Here is a 21459-nt window from a genome sequence, read left to right on the forward strand (position 1 = left end):
TTTCTCTTATATCAAACAATACTTCAAATCTATCATATTTCTCACCTCTTTCTCTCTTTTCACACTCTCTCTCACCAATTTCTCTCTTTACACTTCTCTTGATAACCAAACACACCCTTAAGGTGGTGTTCACTGCTTGGCTTCACTTAGTGAAAAAAGTTCAAAATTATATTCTTATGTTGTATGGAAACTCCAACAGTAATATTACTCATTGTACACGTGTTGGTTTTCTAACTCTGCTGCGGGCTAAATAGAAATACAGAGATAGACACACAGAGTACTAAATCTCAAATCCTGTCATATTCAATAGGTTGAATAGAAAAAAATTTATTTTAATGTTCACATGTTTTAGTATAAAATAAGTAATGAAAGTTAGTATATGAACAACTTATTGCTCCAAAAGTATTTATACTAAACATATTTCTTAAAATGTTTTGGCAGGCTGTTTGTGAACATCACCCTCAGCCCAAGAAACTGATTGTAGAGAACGATCTACCTGAGAAACTTCAAAACTTAATAGGGGAACGCAGAGATGGCCAAGTGTTGGTCAAACAAATGGCAGCTTCACTACTTGAAGCATTGCATATAAACACTGTTTTCTAAATTAACTTGTAATGGTCCTTTTCCTATTATTGAGATATATAGGGCTGAGATCTCTTTGATCTAATGGCTGTAGTTTGTTTCTGTTTTACACGTGCTGTATAAATACTTCATTGATAGCTTTGTACTCTTATCCAAAAAAATGTGTGAATAACAACCATTCTTGAGATCCCTTTTTCTGTTGCATTCTGTTAGTTTTCTGTTATGCTTCCCCTCTCTGTTGCAATTCCTTTTACTTCAATATGGTATCAGTGAGCCTGTAAATCCATGGCTCCTCCGCGCACCTCCGTCAACTCCGGCGGTTCCTCCGATCCAGTTTCCGATCCCGCGAGTCCGTATTACGTTCATCCTAGCGATGGACCTGCTTCTGTATCAATCACACCTGTTCTTAACGGTTCAAACTACCACAGTTGGGCGCGATCAATGCGCAGAGCTCTCGGTGCAAAGATGAAGTTTGATTTCGTCGATGGCTCGATCGCAATTCCCACAGATCCGTTTGAACCTTCCTTCCGTGCTTGGACTCGATGCAACATGTTAGTTCATTCTTGGATTATGCGCTCCGTCTCCGAATCAATTGGCCAGTCGATAGTCTTCATGGAGAACGCCATTGATGTTTGGAATGATTTACGAGAGCGCTTCGCACAAGGTGATTTGGTTCGCATTTCTGAGTTACAGCAAGAAATCTATTCTTTGAAGCAAGATCGTCGCACGGTAACTGAATTTTTCTCTCAACTCAAGATCCTTTGGGAAGAATTAGAAATGTACATGCCTATACCTCATTGTAGTTGCCGAGTTCGATGTTCTTGTGATGCTATGCGCACTGCTAGATCTAACCATAATCTGTTGTGTGTGATACGTTTTTTAACTGGTTTGAATGATGATTTCAATGTAGTAAAATCACAGATTCTTCTTCTTGATCCTTTGCCAAGTTTAAATAAGATTTTTTCCATGGTGATTCAACATGAACGCCAAATTACACCTATGCCTGTTCCTAATGATGATGAATCAAAGATTTTGATTAATGCTGTAGATCAGAGAAAGCCCTCATTCAAGAAAAATGGACAGAGAGTTTGTACTTTCTGTGGCAAATCTGGACATACCATTGACACATGTTATCGCAAGCATGGTGTTCCTCCTCATTTGCAACGTAATTCCAATTCTAATGCTCACAATGCTGCTACAGAAAACCCTGACAATTTGAGCCCTGAGGTTCAGAGTGAGACTACTACTCATTCATCTCCTCAACTTACTGCAGAACAATATCAAACCCTTATTTCTCTGCTTCAGAATTCCAATATTAGTAGCCAGTCAAGTGCTTCAAACCAGGTGAGGACTTTCCAGACTGCTCCTGACACAGGTAACACATTCACTTCAGTGTGCTTGCATAATTCTACCCTTAACTCTTGGATTATGGACTCAGGTGCAAGTGATCATATATGTGGATCCCTTAGCTGGTTTCAATCTGTCAAAGATATCACCCCTGTCAATATTAGGTTACCTAATGGCAATTTTGCCATAGCTAAACAAAAAGGAACCATTCAATTTTCTTCTGATTTTAGAATTAAGAATGTCTTGTATGTGCCTCAGTTCTCACTGAATCTTATCTCTGTTTCTAAACTTTGTTTTGAATTGCCTTGTACTGTCCAATTCACAAAATTTCAATGCTTGATTCAGGATCCTCACTCACAGAAGATGATTGGTTCTGCTGACTTCATGGAGGGCTTGTATCACCTAAATCTGTCTAAAGCAAGGATGGCTACTGTTGCTGGTATCCCTACTTCAAATGCTGTTATCATCCCTGAGCAAGCTCTTTGGCATTTTAGGTTAGGGCACCTTTCAAATTCCAGGATGGCTATGCTGCATTCTGACTTTCCTTTCATAGTTCTAGACACCAAAGGCACTTGTGATGTATGCCACTTAGCCAAACATAGGAATTTACCTTACAAAAGTAGTCACAATAAAGCTGTAAAATCTTTTGACCTAATACATTTTGATATACGGGGGCCTCTTGCCATTAAATCTATTCATGGTTATTCATATGTTCTGACTGCTGTTGATGATTATAGTAGATACACTTGGCTCACTCTTATGAAATCCAAATCTGAAGTTAGACAACATATCATGAATTCTGTCCAGTTGATACACACACAACATGATACTCTTGTTAAAACTATCAGAACTGATAATGGTCAAGAGTTCTTGATGCCTAATTTTTACTTATCTAAAGGCATAGTTCATCAAACTAGCTGTGTGGAATCTCCCCAGCAAAATGGTAGAGTGGAGAGGAAACACCAACAAATTCTTAACATAGGTAGAGCTATGCTTTTTCATTCTAATCTACCCAAACAATTTTGGTGCTATGCTGTTTCTCATGCTGTTTACATCATGAACAGGGTAGCTAGTCCCATCCTCAATAATACATCACCTTATTTCCTGATGTACAAAACATTACCTGATCTACACACCCTAAAAGTTTTTGGTTCTTTAGTCTATGCCTCCACATTACAATCTCATAGAACTAAACTTGACCAAAGGGGCAGAAAATGTGTCTTCTTAGGTTTTAAATCTGGCATGAAAGGAAGTATTCTTTATGATTTGAATAACAAAGAAATTTTTGTCTCCAAAAATACAAAACATCATGATAACATATTACCATATAACCCTATTTCAAAACCTTCAACCTGGACTTATCACTGTCCTATGCAGTCTACTACCACAACTGATAGTGCACAGTCTGATACTAATCAAACTAATACACCTCTGATTGATGTATCACATACTGAACCTGTTCTCTTACCTACTCATGTACCTTCCCAACAAGACACATCACCTGCTAAACCCATTACTCAACAAAACATTCCCAAATCTCTCAAACCTGTCAGACAGAAACAATCACCATCCTACTTAGCAGATTATGTGTGCAATGCCTCATATGATTCAACTGAATCATCATCTTCAGGTACTCTCTATCCTATTACTGCTTTTCATTCTTTTTCTAAACTTTCCCCTGCTCAATATGCCTGTTCTGTTTCTATTACACATAGTGTCGGACCAAAAACTTATAAAGAAGCCAGCCAGTCTAAGGAATGGTTAGCAGCTATAAGTTCTGAATTGTCAGCATTAGAAAAACTTGGCACTTGGATCATTGTTGACATACCTCCTCATGTTAAACCCATAGGTAATAGATGGGTCTTCAAAGTCAAACATAGGGCTGATGGTTCTATCGAAAGATATAAGGCACGATTAGTAGCCAAAGGCTACAATCAAATAGAGGGTCTGGATTTTTTTGACAGTTTCAGTCCTGTAGCAAAACTTACCACAGTCAGAATGTTACTTGCTTTAGCTTCCATCAATAATTGGCACTTACACCAATTAGATGTAAACAATGCATTCCTTCATGGGGATTTGCAAGAGGATGTTTATATGACTATACCTGATGGAGTAATCTGTAACAAACCTAATCAGGTTTGTAAATTACTCAAAAGCATATATGGCCTCAAACAATCCAGCAGAAAATGGTATGAGAAGTTAACATCTTTGCTGATCCAAGAAGGGTATACACAGTCTACTTCTGATTATTCATTATTCACATTGAAAACTGCCACTGATTTTACTGCTCTATTAGTATATGTTGATGATGTTATACTAGCAGGCACCTCCCTTACTGAATTTCAAAGGATCAAGACCACTCTTGATCAAAAATTCAAAATCAAAGATTTAGGAGTTTTAAAGTATTTTTTGGGATTAGAAGTTGCACACTCCAAATCTGGCATCACCATTTCTCAAAGAAAATACTGTTTGGATCTCCTCAATGATTCTGGTTTGCTGGGATCCAAACCAGCAGCTACTCCTCTTGATCCTTCCATCAAACTTCACCAAGATAATGGTAAGCCTTATGAAAATATAGCAACTTACAGAAGATTGATTGGCAGGCTGTTGTATCTTAATACAACTCGACCAGATATCACTTATGCCACCCAGCAATTAAGCCAGTTTCTTCATGCTCCAACCATGAGTCATTATCATGCAACATGTAGAGTTATTCGATACCTCAAACACAATCCTGGCAGAGGTCTCTTCTTTCCCAGGAATTCAGAGGTGCAGCTCCTAGGTTACTCTGACTCTGATTGGGCAGGTTGCATAGATTCTCGTAAATCTATATCAGGCTACTGTTTTTTTCTTGGTTCCTCTTTGATTTCATGGCGTGCCAAGAAACAACAGACAATCTCCAGGTCTTCATCTGAAGCTGAATACAGAGCCCTTTCTACTGCAACTTGTGAATTACAGTGGCTTCTATATCTGTTCAGAGATTTGCAGATCACTTCTACAAGACAGCCAGTCCTTTACTGTGACAGTCAAAGTGCAATCCATATTGCTGCCAACCCCGTGTTCCATGAGAGAACCAAACATTTGGATATTGATTGCCATCTAGTAAGAGAAAAGGTCCAACAGGGTATGCTAAGACTTCTACCAATTCCTACAGAAGAACAACTTGCTGATTTTCTAACCAAGGCATTGGCAGCTCCTAAATTCAACAGTTTTATTTCCAAGCTAGGCCTGATTGACATTTATCATGCTTAGCTTGAGGGAGGCTATTGAGATATATAGGGCTGAGATCTCTTTGATCTAATGGCTGTAGTTTGTTTCTGTTTTACACGTACTGTATAAATACTTCATTAATAGCTTTGTACTCTTATCCAAAAAAATGTGTGAATAACAACCATTCTTGAGATCCCTTTTTCTGTTGCATTCTGTTAGTTTTCTGTTATGCTTCCCCTCTCTGTTGCAATTCCTTTTACTTCAATACCTATTGTAGTATATTTATCTCATTGGGGGAAACAGTATTTAATTGTTGTATATAAGTTCCCCCTTTATTTGGTTTGCTTATTATACTGTGTTTGGTTGAGTGAGAAGAAATAGTATAGGCTGGTGAACATGTTTTTGACTGTTTGGTAGTATTTAAGTGGGTGGTAGATTTCTTATGCTTCAATGGCCTTTCTGGCATCTCATTTTCATGTTTCACCTCAAGAATCTCTTTTTCATCTCACAAAGGAAATCTCTATAATATGAACAGTCTTTGTCATCTTGTTTTGAATAAGGTGGAGCAATGACATCAAGAACATCACATGGATATAGTTGTGAACTCATGAATGTTGCTTCCTGTTGTTGGATACAATACCGAGGTATCACATGAAGATGTCAATACTTTGTTTGCTTTTAACTTTGCCAATCTCACTGCAAAATCAAAAATATCTTGTTTCAGCAACCAATAGTAACATGCTTCATTAGAGACCATGCATATCAATTAATTTAGTGATTGTAAGATATATATATATATAAAGAGAGCTCTCGTATTTAGATTAGTCCATCACATTTTCCACAGAACCGAATTTGGTTATGATATATCTAATATTCTAGTCATCCTCGACAGATGCATCGCTCGTCCTCATTTTCATCTAGCGGACTTGAACATGTTATTTGCCAATGAGCTTACAGTAAGCATATAAACTCGATTTGGTAAAACCGAGAATATGTCCAACCACATTCCACTGAAATCAAATCAACACATATGCTATAATCAGCAAATAAAAATCAAATGGTAACACCAAAACAGACAAAAACAGATAGTAGTACAAGAGTACTCACAAATCAAATGGTAGTTCGCTGAAAATTATCCAATCAAATCCAATTGTAAATAGTTCCTAAACATCAACGCAAAATAATCATTAAATCTCAAGCAATTATGGCATCAATTCAAAACACAAATCGTCAAAACCCTCTCTTATGTAAATCGTAGGTATAATATTTAAGCAAGGTAAAACAACGGGCACAGAACGAACCTTCAGATTACCACAAATTGTCTGTGTCAGAGCTGAATTCAGAGTTGTGTTGAGAAATATAAAGTTGTTCAAGAAGAATTCCAGTATGCATGAAAAAAGCAAAATAACCTGCCCAAGAAAAAAGGAATAGAAAAATCAGATTAATACTACTACTTATCGAAGAAGAAAGGCTATAGGGTAAAGGGGAGAATTACGATAAAACCATGTGAGAAGAGATAAGGAAAATTAATTGTCATCTTCAAGTCACCACGAATAAATGTCCATTGTGCGCACCAGAGTTTCAAACTATTTGTTAACATTATTTTTGTAACAGATAATAGTGTGCTCTTGTAGCAGATATCTTATCAGTAAGGCTGAATTGCTGGCTCAATTCAGAAACCTTGGCTGTTGCAGTGGCGGAAACGCGATGTGACCCGTCAAAATCTTTACTCTTAAAATAGCAGTGAGATAGGAAAGTGCAAGGAAAATTCTTGTATGCTAGTGCAAGATCATTATACAACACACTGTATTTAAAATGTTAAATTATAAGTCAATTGCAAATCAAGTTTTCAAAACCAAAATTAATGAGTATAAGCATATAAATAGTAAGGCTATTGATTATCCTTCATGTCTTTTCTCTACCATTAAGGACTTGTAGCTCAGGAAGTGGATAGACATGCAATTTGAAGTAATTAGAAACTATTTTTGATTCAAGATACAACAACACTATTGCATTCATAAAAATATTAAGAAAATCCATCACTTGCACAGAACTCTGTATTTTCATCCTATATGGAGAGAACTATCATGAAAGTTGCCCAAGAAAATAAAAAAGCATCAAGAGTACCTTGTTGCTATAAAACTTAGCCATTTTCCAACTTTTTTCAACATGTGCAATGGGCATACTCATACCTAGAAAAGAATCACCATGCACCTACCACTATCCTTTCCGGTAATGCAATCCATGCTATAGCTGAGAGACCGTCAACAGAAGCCTTCAAGTGATTAAAAAAAATAAGATTTCAATACAAAACCATATTTTCAGACAGAGTTCAAACCATTTCCAATTCATTTCAAATTCAACTTCACATTTCACAATTCAAAACAGTCATAACAGATTTTTCACAAACAACTCAATCCTCACCATACATTTGAAATGATCAAAGGCTACAAATGCTCAAAATAGCTTCACACATATCTGCTCCAAACCTCCCTCTAAAACATTCAAAATTCCCACTTCAGTTTTCAATCTTTCCCCCTCAAAATTTCAGTTTTCTCACACTATAAATAAGCTTTCACATTAAAATGAAAAGAGAGGAAGAAAAATGTAAAGTTAGTCTGCAGAAATTTGTTCAAACTTCTTCCTCCAAAATTTCATTTGATCCTTCACCATAAAATTCAGCATAAATATTCCTCCATAATTTGACCTTCCTTTAGAGTACCATCTATAGAACCTGAAAATTCAGCTTCAGTAACCTTAAACTCGTTGAACCCGCACCTTCAAATCAACACAAAAACTTCCTCAACCTTACCTTCAAAATCTGCATAACCTAACAATTCCACGAAAATAACCTATCACACATGTTCATCATCTTCACCAAACTAAATTCACCTGCAGATTTCAGAAAGAACAACACGCATCAGTTTTAAATCGGATTTCACATCCACATAGTTTCATCACCTACAAACCGAATCACAAAAACAAAACTCACCTGTGAATTTCAAAGTTTCACACAGCTTCAACGATTCGGATTCAACTTTGCAATCCTTTTGCAATAAAGCATCAACACATCACACCGTCATATCGCAACAACAATTTCCGACCAAAATCGCAACTTCGACACGGAATTCGTAGCAAGAACAACCTAGCCATCATCACGTTTAAACTTTCATCACGACATCGGTTTCATTCACGCAGTGTCACCCTCTCCAATCCGCAACAACTCAGAACCTATGTCATCAACACTATTTCTTCAGCATCACCTTCAAGCAACGCTTCAAATCTGCCAGCCACAACAACGACTCATCATTCTCACATCAACAACTTCATAACCATTACTTTTATCCATGGACATACTTTAAATGATCCATCATAATAAAAAACAACAACTCCTAATTCAAGGATGCTTCAAATGATCCATCAGGATTGCGTTTAACTATCTCCGATCTTTGACACCACGGGACAAAACCATGATAAAAATCAGCAGCAGCAACAACATCAAATAACTGCTACGGAGAGTACCTAATGACCAATGAGTGTACCAGCTTACATATACAGAAATAAAAACAATGTCAAAATATAGATATTATGCGTCAACGATAGCGTCAAACTATGAAAAACATTCACATAACTCACGAAAGTAAAGTAATTATATAGTAATAAAACACAAAAAACCTAGATATTCAAACAAAGGAAAATTAAGAGATGAATAGAATCATGGTGTTACCCCAAAACGCGCTTCTCCTTGTAGGTTTTGACACCCACGTCCGACCCCTCATGCCTCCGCAGCCGCCTCCGCTCATTCCCATTCCTCCAAAATGACTTGAATGGCCGAAAACCTCAACAAAGATGCCATCTGCACTAATTTATTACAGTGGCTAATATTTCTTCTAATATTTGAAAGCTAGTGGGAGTGTTGTCTATGGCAGATTGTATTATGGCGGAGAGTCTAAATCCCGCTTGGTGACGCTGTCATAGCATGTTATGGCGGGAAAATCCGCAAGAGCAGTTGATATTTACCATTGCGGAAAGCCCAAAACCCACCACATATGTTTGCCATAGTGCTGTCAATATTATATAACACTGGCTTGTTTTTTTTATAATTACATGTGCACAGGTTTGATAAAAAATATTGAAGGTTTATACTAAGAACTCACTTGCTTGAAAAATTCACAGTTGCTTCTGTTCGTCTATTGACATACAGTCAACCAAAAATATTTTAGATTATATTCGACATCAGAAAATTATGAAATACTGAATTTATGCGGTAGCAAGAAATCCATCCGTTAATCCACCAATAAAAATAACTTGTCGTTTGAATTCGCCACTTTTGAAGGCAACTTGCAAATAAAAGAACTTATCACAAAACAGCTCATGAAATACCTAATGGAGGAAAAGAGGATTTTAAAATATTCTGAAACATCTGCAAACAATCAACCAAAGGCTTACCAGGATCCTCTTTCAACAGATGAATATGTTTCATCTCAACACCACACCCATCACTTTCAAAAGCATCCCTCCCACACTTCTGAGTTTGAAACCCGCCCATTCTAGAAAGTGATTGTTTACTTGTAGATAACAAACCCTTAACAACCAAATTCTCATTCATTATGTCATCATTTTCAGCCACACTCACATCACCAATTACACTATTATCTCCAGAATTGGACGACGGCGACAAAAACGAATAAAGAAATGCAGTAAAAACCAACATATCAGGTCATTTAACCTCTGATTCACTTCCCTTTAACTCACAATCATCCTCTTCTTCTTCTTTATCAACAACACAATCAAACCATTTTTTAGAAACTATAGAATAAAAATTAATGCAATAATTAAGGCTATAATTCAGGTTAATCAAATTGAACAATAAGAGAAAATTATGGAGAACTTACAGAAAAATGTAATATCCATGGGAATCAACACAAATCAACCACATTGAACATCTCATTTGATAAAACATCAACACAAATTTATCAACAAACCTTATCAGTAAGAATCCCAAAAAGCAAAGCACTGGAATCATTCAACAAAACAGCATCCACACTGCGAGCCGCCATCAGGAATGGTAAGAGCCTTGGACAATTTCACCTTCTTCACTGTTCTCTCTGCTCCATCACCCATAATAAAATAACAAAAATAACAAATCAATATAAATTTCAATTCCATAATTAGTGAAAGAATAAATTTCAATTCCATTGGAAAACAAAACCCTAAATGAAGAAGCTGCAAATTTGTTTCATGTGAATAATAAAATGGGAATTTGATAATCCAAAATCATAATAAGAAACCATTGTAGATATATAAGAATCTATAACTGCCAATAAGATCTTAAATATGCTTTTAGATGGAACAACTCACCCATTGCTTGTAGCATTCAGTGCTCTGGATAAAACACTAATTGTCAAACATGTGCTATATATAACCTTAAATATCCATTGCAAGAGATAATTTGCTGCAAAGAAGGAACAGTAGATAATATATCTGCCAAATAGCTTTCTATTGTCACAACATTTGGAACTCACCATAACAGAAAATGAGAGGAAATAATTATAACGGGAACATAATAACAGAATCGGAGGACAGAGTTTTGAAAGGGCAAGAAAATCTGTCTGTATCAGAAATTGTAGAAAATCGCAACCGAAAAAGAGAAAAGGAATTCACCTCTAACAGGTTTGTAACAACCTCTCTTCAAATCATCTTTCTCTCACCACCGTGATTCCCGAATCCTCCTCCATATCTCCACATTTCTCTCCATAATCACCATCACCGATTTCAATCTATATAAAAAAATTCAGAAAAGCATAAGAATATCGGTAACAAACTTCCATAACAGAAAACTCACCTCATAACACCTTCAATCTTTAATAGATTCTCTTCAATTCTCCAACAATCCTCAATCATTATAACAAACACTTGGTGGCCTATTAATTCATTCCAAAAATAAAACTAAATTAAGCAACATTAATACACCTAAATCACATTTGAATGGAGAAAATAAAGCAGAAAGTTTGAGAGAGAAGAAGAGAGAATAAAGAGAAAATAACATAAACTCGGAAAGATCTCACCCACCTTTGCCGATTCAGAGTTGTATCAACTCAACATTCATCATCAAACATTCAAAACCAAACACCATCGGTTCAAACGCGAACAAAACTGCTCAGCAATATAATCAAACGATGAACGGAGACAGAAGACTATCAGAGGAGATGAATCGGAGCAGTTCTCGAAGAAGGAGAGTGGAGGCACTGCCGTTTTGGCTCAGAGAGAGAGAGAGAGGAAGGAGATTCGTTCTGAGTGTGAAAGGAAAAAGGATTTGGAAACCGTTTTGGAAGAATAAGAGGAAGGTTTTGGAAGACAAAGAGGATACTTAGTAACTGCAACGTACGTGAGAATTGTAACTGCCGTAGCATAATGGAGGCAGTAGAGCACAAAATTGAGAAAAGTGACGTGGAAAATTGAGGGAGCATTTGCTGATGTGGAATGCTTGAGGATTGAGGAAAAGAGAGACTTTTCTTGTATGAGATTAATAGCATGTATTTTGAGATTTTAAAACAATATAGCACAAAATTTTGATTGAGTATTGTTTGCTTTTAAAACCAATTCAATTTAAAACCGCATAACTAATAAGAAATATTAATATTATTTATTTAGCATTTTATGTTGACTAACAAACTTTTTTGTTTAAATAATTTAGTGGCTAAATTCACCATTTTAAAAGTGAATAAGTGAAATGTTATAAGTTTAAACCCACAACCCTACACCTGATATTTATACACAACTATCAATTAAACCGGTTTAATAAAATTGATTAGCAAATATTTTGATATTATAAAAATTTATGAAAATAAGATTCAATTTAAAACCATTGTGAACACCAATAGATACCCACTCGCTCAATCATTTATAGAAATACATAAAACAATAAAAAAATGAAAAAAATATTTTGATAGATTAATAGCAAATATTTGATTTTATAAAAATTTATTAAAATTAAAATTAAATTTAAAACAACACAATTAATAAGAAATATTAAAATTATTCAATATAGATGCACACATTAAAACTAATTAAATTAAACAATAACATGTCTTTTTGTATACACAAACTGCATTGGTTTTGAAATTTTTTATAGCCCAAAAAGTTAAAAAATAAATCGAGAAAAAATATTTTGATTGATTATTAACAAATATTTTGAGATTTTTAAATAATACAGCCCATAAAATTTTGATTAGATATTGTTAGTTCTGTGATTTTATGATTGGAAAAAGTTTTGGTAAAACATGTATCACAACAACATACTGAGAAAGATGTCATGACATGTTAATCAGACATCGTAGTAGGTTGCGTTTTTACTTATTGGAAGATTTGGTTTATTTATATGAGAGATTCCCTACTATTTTATTTCACATATTTTCGCAGTACAAGAATGATTTATTTTGGAACAATTGTTTCTATTCTAGCTGTACACTTGTTTCGTAAAATAGGATGTTGATACATTTTACGAAACATTCTATTTTATTCCTATTTTTGTGCGGAAGATTATTCAGAAGACCTGCAGCTACTATTTTGGATATGTGTTTCACTTGAATGAAGAGTCCAAAAGCCCATGCTTATGGAAGACTATTTAAAAGAACAATCTAAACCTAATGCATCAACTAGGCGTGTATTGAAGAGATTTTTTTAGGGTTTTAGTTTGTTCATTGTTTATTGTGAGCCACTATATTATCACCTTGATATTAGAGTTGGACTGAGTTTGAGTTGTAATTTGTCAATCACTCATGAACTTTTAAGCAAGAGTGGATCATGTGTCTTGGAAGTGTATCTTCTATCATTTGATTGTTGTTATTGTTATCACTATTGTGTGATAGAAGGGAAGTGAGAGGGGACTCATATCTAGGAGTGTCTTAGCGACAGAAATAGCATAGGTAGTGATTAGGTTAGAAGATTGTAAACTAGAGTCTGTCTAATTAGGCTTCAAACTAGTACTATTTCAGTTGATTTTCTCCCTGGCTTGGATGCCCGCAAAGTAGGCGATGTTGCACCGAACTAGGTTAACAATTATCTGTGTTATTTACTTTTAGAAGTTTACCTTACGTGCATAATTATTCTTGTTGTTGTGACTGATCTGATATCAGTGTCGTGGCATTTAGTTCAACTTCTGATCTCTGTGTACCAGAATTTCAATTGGCATATGAGTCGGCACCCTGTATATTTGGGTGAGATTCAGGAAAGATATATTTTGGTACTATGGAAAAGGAGGGAGGAAATACTAACAGACCACATGTTTTGGATGAGACCAACTATGACTACTAGAAGGCGCGTATGGTGGCTTTTCTAAAATCCATGGACAGCAAAACCTAAAAAGTTGTTATCAAAGGTTGTGAACACCATGTGGTGAAGGAAAAAGATGGGAACACATCTGAAAAGCGAGAAGAGGACTGGTCCGAGTAAGAAGATGAACTTTCTCTTGGAAATTCCAAAGCTTTGAATGCCCTATTCAATGGAGTTGACAAGAACATATTCAGGTTGATAAACACTTGTAATGTGGCAAAGATGCTTAAGAAATACTCATAACCACTCATGAAGGCACATTTAAAGTGAAGATGTCTAGACTTCAGCTTCTCACTATCAAATTTGAGAATCTAAAGATGAAAGATGATGAGAGCATTCATGACTTTCACATGAATATTCTTGAAATAGAAAATTCATCTAGTTCCTTGAGAGAGAAGATGTAAAAAGTAGGGCTGGAAATGAGTCGAGTCGAACTCGCCTCAGCTCAGTTTGACTCATTAAGAATTGGCGGAGTTCGAGTTCGAGTTCATCACGAACTTTTTTTAGCTCAAACTCGACTTGTTAAGAATTGGCCGAGTTTGAGTTCGAGCTCACCACGAACTTTTTTTTCAGCCCAAACTCGACTTGTTAGAAGTTCACGAACATCTCGGTTTAACTCGTTAGATTTATCTTGTTAGGTTCAACTTGCTTATTTCCCGGACTTAAAAGTAATTTTTTAAAGTCTGTATATATATATATATATATATATATATATATATATATATATATATATATATATATATATATATATATATATATATATATATATATATATATATATATATATATATGAGAATAATATTCATACACTGACAGTATAAAACTCTTTTACACAGTCAACCAATAAAAATTGAATAATTTGACATGTCAGTTTTAATTATATTATTTAACTTTAATTGAACATATTTATGAAAAAAGGGTTTACATCTAATACAAATTCACGTTCCTAAATTAGTGGCTTTCAACAACTGCATCTTCTTCGCTTGGCTTCCAACTGCACTTTCCTAAGTTCCTCTTCTTCCAAGTATTTTTGTTTTTCTTTTCTTATTACCAACAACAACGTTTGCAAGAAAAGCTTCGAATCTCGGTGTTCTTCTTCGTTGGACTCAAAGTGGAAGTTTTCTGGGTTATTCTCTTTATGTGTTCATGACAGTAAGTACTTAGCCCTTAACTCCATCATCCATTGATTTAATTCTTATTGTCTTTGTTCTTGTCTCCATTGTTTCGATCGCTTAGTTATTGATAAGCTTAATTGGTTGAATGTATTACTTTTTTGTTGTTTTGATTTTTCGTGATATTCCTGTGTCATATGCCTTTATTTTCTATTTCTTATTTTTTGTTGATCTAGATCAATACATTATTTTTTGTATTAGTCTTAAATTATTATATAATCACCATTTTCATCACTATTTTAGAAAAGGTGAAGTTGATATGGACTACTTCCATTTCAACGCATTCTATTTTGTATTAATTTGAAATTATAGTATAATATCAATCTTTACCACTGTTATAGAAAAAGGTGAGTAGTTTTCGGTTTGTTTAAGTTTCATATATTAGCAGTCATATATTAATGATCTTTTTGTTTTCATATTAATAAATAAGAATTGGGTACCTATATGGCAGGTTAAGGATGACCAACATAGAAGATAATTCAACCATAATTAGCTCTCATGATATACTTGAAACTGATTGTAATATCGATTATGCTGATACTGAAATACCAGTAAATCCCCCTTTAGAGCCTTACGAGGGTATGGAGTTTATGTCAATTGAAGATGCAAAGAGCTATTACACAAAGTATGCAAAAAGCAAAGGATTTAGCTTTCGTATGGGCCGTGTTACTAAATCAAGAACAAACGGTGTGATAATAGGCCATGAAATCCTTTGTTCAAAAGAAGGGTTTAGAGCAAAAAAATATGTGAAAAGAGATAGTATTGGTGGTGCACCACATGATGAAACAAGAATAGGATGCAAGGCAATGCTATATGTAAAGAAAAATGACGAGAAATGGATTGTTTATAAATTTGTAAGAGACCATAATCATGAACTTTTTTCTCCAAAAAGTTCAAGATTTCTTCGAGTGCATAGAAGGAAAACCAAAGTACAAAAAAAACTTATTGATGTGCTTGATGATTCGGGATTACGTCCTTGCAAAATAGCTTCTGTCTTATACACTGAAAGTGGCGGTATTGATAATGTTGGATTTAGCAAACAAGATGTTGTTAATTATTTAAGTGCAAAGAGACAGAAACAATTAGAAAAAGGAGATGCTCAATTGATGTTATCTTATTTTAAAGATTGCCAATTGAAGAATCCTGGATTTTTTTATGCATTTCAAATGGATGTAGAAGGAAAATTAGCAAATTGTTTTTGGGTTGATTCAAGGTCTAGAATGGCTTACAAGTATTTTGGTGATGTGGTAACCTTTGATCCAACATACTTAACAAATAGATATAAAATGCCTTTTGTTCCATTCACTGGAGTTAATCATCATCAACAATCAATTCTTTTTGGTTGTGCTCTACTGTGGGACGAAACTGAAGATAGTTTCTTTTGGTTGTTAAGTACTTGGTTAGAAGCAATGGATGGAGTTTGTCCTAAAACTATTATCACTGATCAAGACATGGCTATTACAAATGAAGTTGCAAGGGTGTTTCCAGGGGTTAATCATCATTATTGTATGTGGCACATTCAAAAGAAAGTCCCAGAGTATTTGAACTATATTTATCACGAGCATGGTGAATTCAAAAATCAATTTCATAAGTGTATTCATCAATCTATCACTGTAGAAGAATTTGATTCTGATTGGGAAGCAATGATAGATAAGTATGAGTTGCAAGATAATAAATGGTTAGAAAAGATATACTTTATACGAGAAAAATGGATTCCGGCTTTTGTACGTCAAGATTTTTGTGCTGGAATGTCTACCACCCAAAGGAGTGAAAGTATCAATAGTTTTTTTAAAGATTTTTTGAATTCAAGTACTCCATTGAGCAAATTTGTGACACAATATGAAAAGGCTCTTGATGCACGATATAATAGTGAAAGACAGAAGACTTTCAAAACATTGAATTCAAAACCCCTGTTGCGTACTTTATATCCCATGGAAGAAGAAGTCTCAAAGATTTATACAAGAAAAATGTTTAGGATATTTCAAGATGAGTTGGTTAGCTCTCAGATGTTTATAGCGGAAAAAATTGATTTTTCTACAGAAGTGTCGACATATAAGGTTCATGAAATTTGCAAAGAGAAGCCTAATTATCATGTGACTTTTAATATTATTTCAAAAGAAGTAAATTGTAGTTGTCACATGTTTGAGTTTATGGGAATTCTCTGTAGACATGGGTTAAATGTACTCATAAAGAAAAGTGTGCATTCTCTCCCTTCTCAATATGTTATGCGTCGTTGGACTATAAATGCTAAGAAAGAAAAAAGTAAGGGATTGGCAATTCAAGAACTGCATGAAGGGAAAAACAAAGATTCCAGTACTTCTTTGTTTAATAGTGTTATGGTTCACTCTCTTGAACTATCTGAAAGAGCTTCACGATCACCAAAACATCATGATATTGCAATTCAAGCTTTGCAAAACGTAATTGTGGAACTTGATCAATTGGATCTTGAAGAATCAAAAGAAGAACTTAATAACTCGACCATTGAAGTTACCTCAAAATTATCCAACAATAATATGACATTGCGTGATCCTCCAGTTAGAGCAACTAAAGGGCGGCCACGGACATTGCGAATGAAAGGAAGTTTAGAATTGGTCAAATCAGTTTTGTCTACTTGTAGTTATTGTAAGAAAAAAGGCCACAACAAACGTAAATGTCCAAGTTTAATTCAATCAAGGTATGTTCAAAGGAACTTCATAAATTAGTTTGTATTACAATTCATTTTACTATGTTAAGTTAAAGATATGATGCACTATATCTTTTAGGTGTAATATTATCAATGGTCAACTTTCAAACACTGGTGCTGCTAATGGTGAGGTTTCTGGTTTGATTCACTCACAGGTGATATAACTACAATCTATTATAACTCTTTATGTTATTTTATTTTTTAGCCTTGTGCTTGGTTTAATGCTTTTAGAATATTTTACCTTCTTAAAAAGTCTAACAATGTTAGTAATAATTTGTTTCTTTTGTTATTTGCATTGCAGAAAACTGTGGAAGACAGTAACTACAACCAGTGAATTTGCAGATTTATAATGCAGTGGATAAATACTCAAAATCAGTTTTACTTCTATAGCACTTCTGTCATTCCTCTAATTCAACTATATTAAAGAGCATCAAGAGTTTGAGGAATGACCAATCATAAGAAACTGAATATACTATGAAAGATTTATTTATTTCTTGAATTATTGAAATAATATTCTCATTTGTATTGTTTTGTATTGACTTAATTTGTTGGTATTTATATTTTAGAACCAGAACCAACTCAAAAGAGCAAGTTTGTGATACAATTATGATTGCTGGATCTTTTTAATGACCATGAACTTTTATGTAGTTATTTTCTATACAAAAGCTCAAACAATATAATTATCACATTTTAATATATGACATGCTATTATACACATACAAGTGAATACAAAAAATAATCACACTTTATTTTGGATTCTTATTCTAAATTGCAAATAGCTTTGTAATTTTTCAATGCATGCTCTGCGATAAATTACATTGTATTTTATTATATTATGTTCTATAAGAATGAGTGTATGGCTTACCTACTAAACCATGCATGCTTCCAATTTATCATATTCAAAAGGTAATATAACCAAATATAATATATATTTCAGATGACAATGTCTCTATTTCATAAACTAAGACAACCTGTTAATAAAGTTATGTATAAAATTCAGTTAGAGATACATGGTATGTATTGTTCAGTCGCTTAAATTCTTGATGATAGAAAAATTATTTCAGCATTTTTTATTTACGAGATCGAAGCAAAAGAGATATTAACTTTGACTCGAATAGAAATTCAGAAAACAATGTCAAATTTTACTCTCCCACACAAAAAGGCTAATAATTTAAGACACCTTCTTTTGGGATTGGTGAAAATTGTCAAAAGAGAAACATTGTGTTTGACATTGGAGTGGTATTATTCATCATAGATATTGTAATCCGGCTTGAAAGACGTGTTTCCTAAAGCTTATGAGGAAGCAATTGACAAGTTCGGGAGCATTGATAATGCGGGCCAGTGGAACGAAGGCATTCAGTGCTGGAATTAACTCTGTCCTGATGTTGTTCCGCAGTCTGCTGCAGCACATCAGGAGGCTAAAATCCCAGTGTTATTACAAGATGTCGTGCCTTCGATGTCCGGTGATGAAGAGTTCAATTGGTTGGATTATGATGGTGGTGGTTTTACGGTTAAATCGTGTTATGAGCTGATGGATCGTACCAGTTCAACGAATGTTTTTCTTCTATTATTTTGTCAGCCTGGAAATGGATGAGGTTGGCCATAGCATTTTTGCTTTATGCTTCAGCACTAGATGGAACTCTTTATGCTGCAACAACTTTACTTGGAATGTGCTATGGAGTTCAATATTCTATAATGGTTGCAACTGTTCTGAGCTATTTAGTTTAAACCACTTTGGTGTAATTAGCAGCTTCATGATGCTAGGAAATCCAATTGGTGCACTTCTTTTTTCTGTTTTCCTTGCTGGAAATTTGTATGACACAGAAGCTGCAAAACAAGGAAACTCCATTTGTTATGGTGCAAATTGCTTCAGAATCAATTTTATGGTTTTAGCTGGTGTCCGTGGAATTGCTACGAGTATAATTTTGATAGTTAGAATAAGACCAGTATATCAAATTTTATACGCAAGCGGTTCATTTTGTTTGTCATGTACTTAAAATCAATGAGATTGGACAAAATTGTCTACCAGGTGCAAAGATCACCAAATTTCTGCAGCTACTATTCAATAACCATACAAAGGCTATTCTAAGCGTATTTATGGCTTTCATGTGCTACTACTGAAAAATACAAATTCTTTGTGGTCCTTAGTTTTGGTTAATATGAGAAACAATAAATTATTTGTTCTTTTTGTGACTATAAAGAATGTGATTAAGAGTTTATTAGGTGTAGATCCATGATGTAGTTTATTAGGAGGAGAGAATATGATCCTTGTTTGTTGAGGGTTCGAGTACCTTATACTCATTATTTCCTATTATAATATCATTATCATAGTAGATTTCTCAGGTGCACTATGAAATGAAAAAATATATATACAGAGAGAGAATGAGTGAGAGTGGGTGAAGAAATTAGGACCATGATGATATATGAGATAAAATTATCAAAGCATAATTTGGGGGAACACCAGCAAAGAGAAAAATTAAGAGTACATGAGTTTTTCTTAAAATAATTTTGACTTCCAGTTTTTTTTTTATAAAAAAATTGGATGTTTGAAATTGGGGGCAGCGAGAAGAACAAGAATAATTTTGAAGATGAGAAACTTCGATGAACAACGAAACTTCCACTTTGAGTCCAACGAAGAAGACCACCGAGATTCGAAGCTTTTCTTGCAAACGTTGTTGTTGGTAATAAGAAAAGAAAAACAAAAATACTTGGAAGAAGAGGAACTTAGGAAAGTGCAGTTGGAAGCCAAGCGAAGAAGGTGCAGTTGTTGAAAGCCACTAATTTAGGAACGTGAATCTGTATTAGATGTAAACCCTTTTTTCATAAATATTCTCAATTAAAGTTAAATAATATAATTAAAACTGACATGTCAAATTATTCAATTTTTATTGGTTGACTGTGTAAAAGAGTTTTACACTGTCAGTGTATGAAAATTATTCTCTCTCTCTCTATATATATATATATATATATATATATATATATATATATATATATATATATATATATATATATATATATATTTGACATTTTAAATTAATATTTTTTAAAATAAAAAATATAGAAATAAAATAAAATTTATAAGATTAAAATTTATACGATGATGATTCTATTTGTATAACTTTTTTAGAAATAATTTGCTCTCTTGAGAATATAAATTATCAATTAAAAGTGTTAGACTAAAAAATGTTAGGGTTAAGATTTGGAACAAATATTTAAACTTACTCTTAAAGGCAATATAATTCATCTCATATATAATCGAGTTGACTCATGAACCTAACGAGTCGAACTACGTATAATTCAAGTTCGGCTCATTTAGTTAACAAACTTAGTTTTTAGCTCATATTCGGCTCATTTGATTCATGAACCTAGTTCAACGATTTAATTGTTGAACTGACTTTTGAACTATTTTCGAATTGGTTCGGTTCATTGCCAGCCCTAGTCAATAGAAAACCAAGTCAGAAAAATTATCAGATCTCTTTACCTAAGAGATTTGACATGAAGGTAACAACCATTGAAGAAGCGAAAGATGTCAGCATTATGAGAGTGGATGAATTTGTTGGGTCACTTCAAACATTTGAATTGGCTATTAGTGACAAATCTGAAAAGAAGAACATGAGCATAACATTTGTATCCAACACTGAAGATGAAGAGGGTCAACGTGACTTGGGTACTGATGAAGGAATGTCAAATGTTATTGTACTACTTGGGAGGCAATTCAACAAATATCTGAAGAGAATGACCAGGAAGTCAAGACCAAATGTTAAGAACATCTCAAATGACATCAACATGAACTATGACCTTTAAATATAAACCAGAACAGATGAGAAGTCCAATCAATAGTAAAGACATTCATTGTCATTAATGTGAAGGCTTTGGGCACATTAGAGCGTAGTGTCCTACATATCTCAAGAGGCAACATACGAGGTTGTCTATCTCTTGGTCAGATGATGATACCTCTGAAAATGAAACTAAGAATGAATATGCTAAATTTGTAACTAACTTAACTAGAAGGTAGGATTCTGATGAAGACTTATGTGTTAAAGAAATGCCTTATGATGAACTGAAAGCTTCTTACAAAGAATTATGCAACAGAAGTGAAGAGATCTGCCAGCTAGGAGAAAAACAGAAGGA

The 21459-nt window shown here is 34.2% G+C and overlaps 1 protein-coding gene across 1 annotated transcript; it reads left to right on the forward strand.

Moving 5' to 3' along the window:
• The first annotated feature begins 14360 nt into the window (after positions 1-14360).
• On the forward strand, positions 14361-17781 carry LOC131646886 (protein FAR1-RELATED SEQUENCE 5-like). Its single transcript, XM_058916827.1, has 4 exons — positions 14361-14625; positions 15097-17319; positions 17408-17483; positions 17630-17781. The coding sequence occupies exons 2-4, from the start codon at positions 15104-15106 to the stop codon at positions 17660-17662; spliced, it is 2325 nt and encodes a 774-aa protein (XP_058772810.1). The 5' UTR covers positions 14361-14625; positions 15097-15103; the 3' UTR covers positions 17663-17781.
• Positions 17782-21459: the final 3678 nt, after the last annotated feature.

The sequence above is a fragment of the Vicia villosa genome, linkage group LG2 (genome assembly GCF_029867415.1).
Source record: "Vicia villosa cultivar HV-30 ecotype Madison, WI linkage group LG2, Vvil1.0, whole genome shotgun sequence".
Taxonomy (NCBI): Eukaryota; Viridiplantae; Streptophyta; class Magnoliopsida; order Fabales; family Fabaceae; genus Vicia; species Vicia villosa.